Genomic DNA, 11,534 nt, shown 5'->3' on the forward strand with positions numbered 1-11,534 from the left:
ATTAAAAACTTGCGGGCAATCCACTGATCCATAGCAAAGAGCCTTTATCTGCCTCACTCACTATCAGAGCTGTCATTCAGCCAGTGCAAACAAACAGCAGCCAACCCATTCTCTGCTGCAATTAATGGAATTAATGAGATCTTTCACTGGAGGCAATTCATCCATTTCGATTCAATGGAATACTCAATGCAGTTGTAAAATGAAGTTTAAAATGATAGACAGGATTAATATTTAAGCACCTTTCTACACAGAAAATATTCCGTACACACACACGCACACACACACCACAGATGGGACCCTGCATGTACGATTAGGGTGTGATTGTATGATAATGGTATGATAATCGTGATTAATCAGATGCCCACTGGCAAATGGAAGTTTCCGGGGGGCATTTTGTCACTTGCATTCTAAACGGCATCATACCAAGCCTTGGCCCGACGACACTGCTGATTGGTTTAGGCTGAGTTGCTCTCTGAAGTGCAGCACTCGATTGAGATTCACATTTGTGAGTGGAAAAATACACACCACCACATCATGGGCACCCAGAGCACATGAACATAACCGGCTTGGAAAACAATTTTTGAAGAGCAGACAAGTGTGCTTGGTCAAACACCCAGACCTTGCAGCTAGAAAAGGACGATAATTTTCTCCTCCTTTTCTAAAAAAATCAGCCCGTGCAATCATGTCAAATGTGCACATTTATGAAGCCATTTTTAAGGAGGCAACGACCAATGATTTTGGACTTTATGGAAAGTAGCAAGTTGATTGATTAAAAGAAAACAGGATTACAGGTTCAGGTTAATTGACACAAACTCATTTCTTGACATCTAATGTGTAGAGCAGAACTAATTTGAGGAGAAGACATTTAGGAATGATATTTTGACATATTATAATGAATAAGATTTCAACTGAATAGAAATGTTGATGCTGGGGCATATGTACCAAGCCCGTGACCTCATATCCTATTGAGCATTAAGTCCCCCTCCTCCCTAGAAATGAAATAAACATGTGCCTAAAGCCCATATCAAACCTTTCCAGTTGCACAAGGACGCCTATCAATGTTTACAGATTCAACTCAAACAGTGTTTAGCCAGGGCACTCATGATTAATAGCAGTAGAAAACATATACAGAGCACCGTCTGTGAGCGCACACACACACACACACACACACACACACTGAGCGAGCAGCTGCTACTCCCTTGGATGCTCAAGGGAACCACAGCAGGCCGGGCCAGGCTTTGTATAGACATCAAGGGCACTGCAATAGAAAAGGATAATGCCTATTTGACACTTATTTCGGTACAGACACCTTAACTTCCATTAAAGACAGGAAATGGACTTACAAGCTATTAAAGAACATTCCAATTAAAAAGGAGCTTTGCAGTTTAATAAACAAGAACTCAGTTATTTACTGTAATGACTAGAATATTTGAGAATATTATTATTAAAATACATAATGTAATCTGGAATTGTACTATTATTGACAATAATAAAAATAATAAATATTTTAACATTATTATTATTATTATTATTAATGTATTTGGGAATTTGTATTATTGACAAAAACAACAATAATAATAATAATGATTTAGATTTATAATAATAATTAATTATTATTACTACTATTATTATTAAAGTATGATGTATTCTGGAATAGTATTGCTGATAAACCACAAAAACAATAATAAATCATTAAAATGTTTAAAAATTGCATTATTATTATTATTATCATCAATAATAACACAATAATATAAACATACATATTGTATAATTGTATAAATAATAATAATGTCAATTAATTTATTAAAATGCATTATTAATATTAATATTATTAATACCCCTAATTTAAAAAAGGTTAATAAATGTTGAGACGAAATGGCAAACCAAAAAGCTCATTATTCCATTCACAGCAATAACAGTTTGATGAAATGAAAGTAAATTTGCGAAGCCCTCAGGCAGAAAGCGGCTGCAGGCCTGAGACTGACCTTGCCGAAAGAGGGCTCTTCTGGTCCTGGGGAAGGTGCCGATTAGCTCGAAGTGTTGTGTGGGCTCAGAAAGAGAGAGAGAGCTAGGGTGTGACTCAGGACTCTGAAGGGTTAGGTCTGTGGGTGGAACGTACTTGCCCGAGGGGTGCGAGCGAGAGCAAAAAGACCACGTTTGATCACATCTTCTAAAAGCAGTGTTTAATGATACTGTATACCTGTTACAATAGGGTCAGAGCTATATGATGTTCTTCTTTGAGAGATGACTTTATCAAATGTGATATCATTTGAATAAAGCCGGGCAATTCAGGACTTTACTCCAACGACGCCAGCAGACAATAGGGCTGCCACTCGTGCTGCAGAGAGAGGAAGGAGGGGCTGTGATACCTCGCCTCCGCCTGTCTGTGTCTATTAATGCCATGATCACAGATTACCGTGACTTCAGGACAGAAAGAGCAGGGGCTGAGAGGAACATGGAAAGAGAGACAGAAAGGTAAAGAAAGGGAAAGACAAAGAGAGGACCTTAATACTTAAAACCTCTGGTGTGAGCAACCACCTGAAACATTTTTACGGACAAATACAAATGTGTCAGAGGGGAACAGCTCAAAGAGCAACAGCCAATAAAATGAACAGAGCATGATTCGAAAAATAGATTCATTTATACTAAGTATGCACTTTGTATTTATATTATTTTATCATTCAAATTATATTTCATAACTTTGTGGCTTCACTTTTTCTAAATAAAATAAAAACAAAAACAAATGCAAAATATTAAAAACGAAGATATTGTATTTCTACATTTTACATGAAAGAAATTAGGATTGATGTTAATGTGTAGCAATATTTATAAGGCAATCTCAAAAGGCAACCTTGTAAGATATAAAAATCAGCATCAGGTGTGCCGTTTTGAGACACTATAGAGGAGTTTACGTTAGAGCGAATGAAGACATCTGCAACTCCAGTCAGCATTTTACAGATGACATTATGCTAATGTGGAGCTATGCATAATTTACACACACTCTACTCACTCCTGACATGTTAAATGAGCAGTTTCAGCCGATCCGACACCAGCAACGCTTCATTCAGCATTCGTCATGGAGTCGAGAGGAAGAGGGAAAGGGTTCTCTTCATCATCAATTAAACAATTAGAAGGACATGTTTAGAACAATACCGCAGTGCTATCAGAATGTGCAACCACTGTCTTTTGCATTAATTCTATATTATATAGGGCTTTACAGTAATCGTCTAATGCAAAAAATGTTTTACCACATGAGAGATGCTAAATCCAAAGCAAAACACAAAGCTAATTTCGCATGATCGACTCAAAGTGGAAACCTGCCAAGTTATTTTGCATAATCCAAATATCAACAACCCTAGATGATTGAAATAATTTCGTAAAGCAAACTCACCAAGCTCACATACTCGCATGACAAAAAGACCAAAGCATTTTTTAAATCTATACATGCATACATACACACGCTCATTCTTGCAGTTGCCAATAAAAATGCACAATTACATGTACTAAAGTTAATACATGCAAATAGTTGGCAGGATAAGCATTTTATGTTTAATAAATTCATAAATTCCCATTGAGTGCTGGTCTGCTGGGACTGGGGGTGTGTTGATTATGTTAGTATGGAGTGTGTATCAATCCCCCATACTCTTGTCTCTCTATTAACCCCAAGGTCTTTCATTCCAAAGCAGAAGATCCCTGTTTGCCAAAGCAGCCCTGCTTCAAGTCGAACGGTTCCACCCTGCACTATTCTCGAACAACCACAAAACATGAAGAAAAAGAACCTATAGAAAACATCCTGATGTGATGTAGATAGCTCAAAGATCACCGCTGCCATAAAATGAACGCTGACAAAACTGTACATAAACTGCTGAAGAACTTGACCAGCATTGAAAACCTGAGCCATTGCCGCAATAACGGTCAGCAATGGCGGTTGTGAAATCTATACAACAAGCATCATATCGAACCCTCCATTTTAACCTGTCTTCCTCTCAACAGGCTATGAATCAGCAATTATTTCCTTCACACTATGTGTCACAATCAATTTCACTGCTCTGCGTAACAGAATGGTTTCGGGTGACATCTCCAATCAGTAGGTAGGGAGCACATCCTTTTAATGGAAATAGGGTGCTGCACAGGGTCATAACTTCTGACAAAATGCAAATTACATTTGTAACATAAACTGAAATGTCAATTGAGCTTTGCTAGAGCTGCCCCTAAGGTTTTTATACTTGGAAATGTACAGTGCATGGTGTGCACTAGATCAAGAGTCGAACAGTGCGAGTCAAATGGTTGTTTTAAAACCATTTATTCATTTTCTGTTTCCTACATCTGAAAGTTGTAAAGGTTAGGTTCTCTCTATCGCTTCCAAAATGACAACACTATGAGTTTTTTACAGTTTGGGCCAACAAAGCACTCAAACAGAAAAAACAAATTAAGCCCTGAATTTTGGATAACCTTACTCTGTAATCCGTTGGATTACCTTACTCTGTAAAGCTAGAATAGCGTATGACCAAGCATTAAAGCAAACTGCTGAATAGGCTCCAGAGCTAAAATTATGTCAGCTTGCATATCAAAACTGAGAAGTGACCAGAGTGCCGATGGGAATCCCAGCCCCCACAAGCACAACCCCTTCTTAACTTAAAAAAAGCCCCCCGGTCCCTTTTGTGTCTCTACTCCTGACACAAACAATGCAGCTCAGAGCCACAATTGGAGGCTAACACTCTGTGCACAGAGACTGTAAACCTAACAGCAGACACCATCTGTACTGCAGGTGTATGTTTATGTTTACAGTCTAGGCTAACAGCCTCTTGCTATTACATAGAGCATTAGGTCAAAGGTGACAGACGGATCCAATTAGCTGAAGATTTAAGATATCAGCATCTATTTAGCAAACTAAATGGTTAGGTTGGCAGATGACAAGATGGATACCAAGTTTCTGTATCCTACAAGGAAACTGTTAGCATATCCAACAATTCATTTTTGGTTTGTTACAACAGTGGACTTGGACTTTATACTGGCAAAAGCGTAAAAGTTTTTGGTTGTCAATATCATAACAGAAATACCTTATTTACCCACAGGTGTACTTGAGACCCATTACTAATGAAAGTGTCAGCTAATATGGGGTTACAAAGATAAAGTTAGCAGTATTTGGCTTGTCATGTGATGCTCAATATGGCGGCCACCACAAGGTAGGTAATTTCATTAGGTTTAAACTTTATTAAGAGGAGAAATTACTTTGCACCTTTAAAGGGATAGTTCACCCAAAAATGAAAATTCTGTCATCATTTACTCTCCCTCAAGTTGTTCCAAACCTGTATGATTTCCTTTCTTCTGCTAAACACAAAAGAAGATATTTTAAAGAAGGTTGGTAATTAAACAGTTGCTGGTCCCCATTGGCATCCTTAGTATTTTTTTTCCTACTATGGAAGTCAATGGGGTCCATCAGTCGTTTGGTTACCGACTTTCTTCAAAATATCTTCTTTTGTGTTCAGAAGAAGAAAGAAAGTCATACAGGTTTGGAACAACATGAGGGAGAGTAAATGATGACAGAATTTTCATTTTTGGGTGAACTATACCTTTAACATGCACATTTCAAGTGTGAAATACAATCCTTTGCAAAAAACAACAACAACAACAACAACAACAACAACACTACCTACCATTCAGTATTTTTTATTAATGCTTTTTAAAGAAGCCTCTTGCAAGGGTCATCAAGGCTGCACACACTTGAACAAAAATACAGTAAAAATAGTAATTTTGTAAAGTAAGATTACAATTTAAATTGCCTGTTTTGTATTTTAATATATTTCAAAATGTAATGTATCCCTGTGATGACAAAACATGATCCTTCACGAATCAATCTAATATGCTGATTTGGTGCTCAAGAAACTTTTCTTTTTATTCTCAAAGTTGAAACCAGTTGTGCTGCTTAATATTTTTGTGGAAACTGTAATGCATTTTTTTCAGGATTCTTTGATGAATGCAAAGAAATTTTGAAATAGAAATCTTTTGTAACAATGTAAAAGTCTTTGTCACTTTTGATACATGCATGCTTGTTGAATACAATTTCTTTCAACAACAACAACAAAAAATTACTGACTAGACCACAAACTTTGGATCTATATTTTTTTTTTCCCGGCAAAATATCAATTTTGTAATTAGTAGGCCTGCCGCCTGTGTACTTTAAATTCACCTTCTCTTTTGAAATACCAAAACATAAAATAACTCTTTTTACTCCTGCACGAGCAGGGCTCGACAATAAGTACTGCCCGATGGCCCGGGGCCAGCGTCAATGATAGCTGTCCTTGCCTGATCGGATCAGTGCTGCAACATCACAAAAGTTTATCATTTGCACGTTTTTTTAAGCCTTGCCAGTATAAATATTCAAGTGCAAGAAGACACTAAAGAGTACTAAATATGGTGTGTTTGCACGGTGTGTGAGACTTTAGACCTACCTGAGAAGCACTATTTAAATTAATTTGTATGTTTGTTCTATTGTATTTATTTGTGATATTGCTATTATTCTTTCTTATTCTATTACTGACTGTTTGCTTTTCTTTATTAATTTATGAAATGTATATTGGTTAGGAAAGTAGTTTTTGCTGTGATATCAAAATTGGATTTGAGAATTAATGGTTTAATGGGTCAAACACAAAGAAACCAATAACTATTTTAACTTTATTTATTACTTTTTTGCAGTGGGTCCAGTGAAAATCTTGGTAGGCCAAGTAAAAATCTGAACTACTGGCCCTTCGGACCAGTAAAAAAAAAAAATCCTTAGCGTTGAGCCCTAATGTGTAAACATCTTTAATCCATCTTTATGTTGGCCTGCTGATGGTCACTGTAGTCACCAACGTCCTGCTAAAAACACATAACAGTGTTTCATCACAGGCTTTATGTTTTATTGATCAATCATATGAACATCTAATCAGCTGACATTTGGATAGAGCTGTCCCTGTATCTAATTAACATATTCAATAGCATTACCATTGAATTACTCACTCTGGGTTATCCAGTGACAGCTTATTTGACCTTATTTTGTATTGCTCTCTATCACTTATGAAAAGATTGTATCTCCTCCTACAATGAAAGGCAAGCCTTTATTCAGCAATGTCTTAGACGTCCTTGAAATAATGATACATTGACTTCACAACACGTATCACACCATTATAAGGGATAATCTCTTTCTCTGGTGGACAGGAAAACAAGAGAAGAGTATCAGTTATACCCTCCATATTTAAGTCACACAGATATCTTTTAAAGGGTCAATAATCTTTTCACCTACACAGGACGTTATCAGATTTGGTTTACGGCTTGATAGAAGCCTATGCATTATCTGAGGCTGATAATTGGCGGGGAGTCTCTCCTACAACACAAAGAGTTCTTTTCCGCAGGGATGCGGGCCTCAAGGTCAGAGCTCAGTTCTGCCATGGAGACAACAGGGGGGCATTACCTTCCACCAAACAAGCTGTCAGCACTAACTTTGTCAGGGCACAGACAAATAAACTGCTAGAGAGTGATAATAGATCTAATTTCACCTCCCTGTCACTCCCTCCCTCCCTCAAGGGAGACGATTCCAAAGCACCTAAAGAGCTTAAGGAGGAGAAGAAGAAAAAAAAACGACAAGCCAATGCTATCTAAAGAGATAAAGGGGTAACTCACTTGAAATTCATCTCCAGAAGGAGCATTGATTTCGATGTCTAAAACTTCACCAGGGTCCACCTCTCTTTGCTCTTCTTTAGGACATATGGTTTGGTCTTCAGCAAGGTGTGGAGTTTCGCACGCAAGGTAAGGTTTTGCAATCGCCTGCACTTTTGGTTTAGAAACACTTTCATCGTGACATCTGAAAAGAAAACACAACCTGTCAAATGTACCACAATGCAAATATAACCGTGTTCAAAAACATTTATTGATACATGTCCATTTTAATGAAGTATTAAGATTATTGGCCATGTCAGGAAATCAGTATTCTCCAAGTACAGCATCGTAATTCTTGTTTGGAAATTTGCCAGATGGGAAAAAAAAGGAGCAAGATAAGGGCATTCTGAAACAATATTCCCATTATGTGCAATGTGCTTCGACAGTGTTTGCTCTGAGCAGAGCTTAGTCGAAACAAAGGCTCTGGGGCGCATCAAAAATCAACCTTTATCCAACAGTTCACCTATAGACCAGGTTGCTACAGGAAGAGGAAAAGTTCACCCTACCTCATAGTTTCGTTCTCATCATCGGTACGCAAAAGGTCATCGTTCAGCTCTTCATCTGATGTATCCAAGAGACCCTGATAAATACACCCTCAATTTAAGCATGTTCCAACCAACACTTAATGAGTCATTCATTTGAAAATGGAAGCTGTTGAACTAACAAGAACTTATCCAACTTCTGTAATATAGACCTATCTTATTATATTGGTTTACCAATATATTTTGTGGTAATATTTCACATCTACCAGTACTGTGTAAAAGTCTAAGGGACAGTAGTATTTTCACACAAATGGTTTTAAAGGTGCAGTAAGCAATTTCTGGTAAAACGCTGTTGATGTTTGAAATCACCACAACAATCACGCCCCTACCCAAAAGGATTACACCCCTATGTTGATGCCTCCACCCCCACATTCACGAACACGCTATGCAACACAGGCAACGACTATGGCGGGATCTGCTGTACCTGCCGCCCAAGGGTCTGATGTGACTGCCATTAATGAGTGAAACCAATTTGTGTTACTATGTTCATCCCTTCCATCCCAAAAAACAAACTACGTTTTCATGAACAGCTCCCTACATAACACGATAGTCCAAGTAACTAATATATCACAATTGTGACAAGATTAAGGGGTTATAGCACTAAAAGGGGAAACAAAAGAAAAAACATATTTTAGGAGTATGTTATCTTACTTCGGACTTTCGGACATACTTTGGGAGCCCTTGCTTGAAACTGGCAGTGGAGGTGGTTTAGACATTCCAGGCTTATAATAATAATAATAATGCAAATGAACAAACAAGCGAAGATGACACACAAGTATATATTCAAGCAAAAGACAGCATATCTCAGTTCTGTGAAACACAACAAAACCAACGTTACTCACGTATTGAGAAGAAATAAAGCAACATCGACGTCCGTTTTCAGGCCTTCTCGCACCTTAGGCTCAAGCTTCTCCGATATTAAATTTAACGCAGGTCCTACCTCTTGCCTGATCATAAAAAAAAACTTATTTTTAAAGTTGTATTCCCATGGCCATTTCCTATTTTCTCTGCCATCTCTCTCTTTCTGTAGTCATTCTGCTAATGTCTTTCTTGTGCACTTAGCTCTCTCTCTCCTCCCCCATCATGAGTGTATTGATTGGTGATTGGCTGATTGGCTACAAGTGTGTTTTGGTGCTCAGTCCGATCCACTTTTCAACAGCATTTTTCAAGAATCGCTTACTGCAACTTTAAGACAGTTATATATTTTGCTGTAGAGTGTCAGTAGGAAATATCAGTTTACATTTCCAAACGTTCCTTTTGCCATTAATTGTAATAATCCAGTGAAGTTGTGAAAGAGTCTGTTCAACCAAAACAAGTCTATATGATCCACAAGGACATCTGGGGTCCGTTCTTTGTACCTCGCTTAATACATCTGAGATGATTCGACAGATGCCAGAGCTTCTAATCGTGATAACTGATCTCTGGCTAATTTGGTTCTTCAAACGAATTTGTGGATTTTATTAAAATATCTGGATTAAGTTCTCTGAGATTACTGCCCGTTCTCGTGTTCCCTGAAGAGGGCACATAAATATCGATACTCGAAACCATGATCAGCAATGCAGTGATTGGCTGGCAGCAAGACAGCTACGTAATGACATCATATATTTAAAGCTACACTAAGGAACTTTTCCTCTTCGGTCGCCCTACAGGTTGGAAGCGGAATTGTCCATTACCGCTGTCGTAAATAATTTCGCCGCCCGCAGCCTACCGTCGCACGCACGCTCGCTGTTTATCCAGCACCGGCTTTGGAATGAACGATGTCCACAGACAAGGTAGAGTATGTTGCATGATTTCATGAAAGCATGATGTATTGCGACATCAGAAACGAAGAAAAACTAAATAATGACTATTGTAACGCTTGACGTAAAGCAAGTCAAATTTGTAGTTTTCTTTTGTCTCATTCTAAAAAAAATGTGTCTCATTCGAACTACAGAAACGCGACCCGGTTTGGCAAACTTGCATAATGTGGTTATAGCAGATATAGGGCTGCAAAGCGAATCCACTGATACGATTTTGGAAACATTATTTTAAGGTAAAAAATTTTACTTAGTGTTGCTTTAAAAAAGACACCTGACGAAAAACAGGACGAATTTCTGGACCTTTATGAGGAAAGCAACCAAAATTATATAAAAGTTATAATAGATAAATTAAATGTGTAGGCCTACTGTTTTTTTGTTTTTTTTTTACATGATTCCCAATTTCTAGTATTTGTACAGGCTTTACATTTAATTTTGTTTAATGTTCTAATTAGCAATTCATTTAATTTTATCTTTGAATCAGATTTATGTGACAGCATTTTTAAAGTTTCTAAAGGGTCAACACCCAGTTATCTGCATCCCTTGGCCTGCGCTGCATCAAGCCACTCCCATAATATCCGTCATCACTCAAATTATTGCATGGCTCAGATTAACTGTACAGCATGTGTGTATGACTCCAAATAAAATTATAAAGTAATTATTCCATCACGAATAAATCTCTCAATCAGTAAAACTGTCTGTGTCTATAGTATATAGACTACACAACATTATGATTTTCAAAATAATTTTATATTATTATTTTAAATTATAATTGCCTCTGGTTTAGTAAGGAACTCTTGTAACAAAGTAGCAGTGGCTGGGACATATTTTAAGTATCAACGCCGCTTAAAAAGAGGCAATACATGAAATAAGCCTGCTCCCGAGCAGGTTTAGCTTACGGACCTGTTGCTATGACAGCAAGTCCAGGATGAGCATCGAAGAGCCAAAAAATCCAAGATAATGCCAAATCGTCAAACAATCAAATCCAGCTAACTAAGTTAGCAACGTCCGAAGAACAGACCCCTGATCTCACTATCATCGAAACCATTTGGGATTACATGAAGAAACATAAAAAACTAAGACAGACTAAATCCAGAAGAACTGCGGCAATGTCTCCAATACGCTTAAAAAACCTACCTTCACAGCTACAGTACTGTGAAAAGTTTTAGGCACTTGTGTAAAAACGTTGTAAAGTGAGGATGCTTTCAAAAAGAATGTCATAAATATATTTTATACATCAGTTAACTTCTATTAACTAAATCAAATCAATATTTGGTGTGACCACCCTTTGCGTTTTAAACAGCTTTTGTCCAAATACACTTGCACATAGTTTTTCAGGTAGCTTTGCAGGTAGTTTTCTTCAAGCGCTTTCTTCAAAAATCAAGAGACATTGCCGCAGTTCTTCTGGCTTTTGATTGTCTCAGTTTTTCTACTTCTTCTTGTCTTCTTCAAGTCTTCACAGACAGACTTGATGATGGTGAAAAATCTCACTGAATTATTA

The 11,534-nt window shown here is 37.5% G+C and overlaps 1 protein-coding gene across 1 annotated transcript in view; it reads right to left on the minus strand.

Moving 5' to 3' along the window:
* The window catches only part of rbm33b (RNA binding motif protein 33b), a 29,449-nt gene that overhangs the window by 15,749 nt on the left and 2,166 nt on the right, over positions 1 to 11,534 (minus strand). The window contains exons 3-4 of the mRNA XM_081375522.1: positions 8,202 to 8,275; positions 7,660 to 7,840 (exon numbers count right to left, since the gene is read on the minus strand). Coding sequence (XP_081231648.1) covers positions 7,660 to 7,840; positions 8,202 to 8,275 — 255 coding nt within the window. The remainder of the gene's footprint in view (positions 1 to 7,659; positions 7,841 to 8,201; positions 8,276 to 11,534) is intronic.

The sequence above is a fragment of the Scardinius erythrophthalmus genome (assembly GCF_964197995.2).
Source record: "Scardinius erythrophthalmus genome assembly, chromosome: 9".
In the NCBI taxonomy this organism is placed as follows: domain Eukaryota; kingdom Metazoa; phylum Chordata; class Actinopteri; order Cypriniformes; family Leuciscidae; genus Scardinius; species Scardinius erythrophthalmus.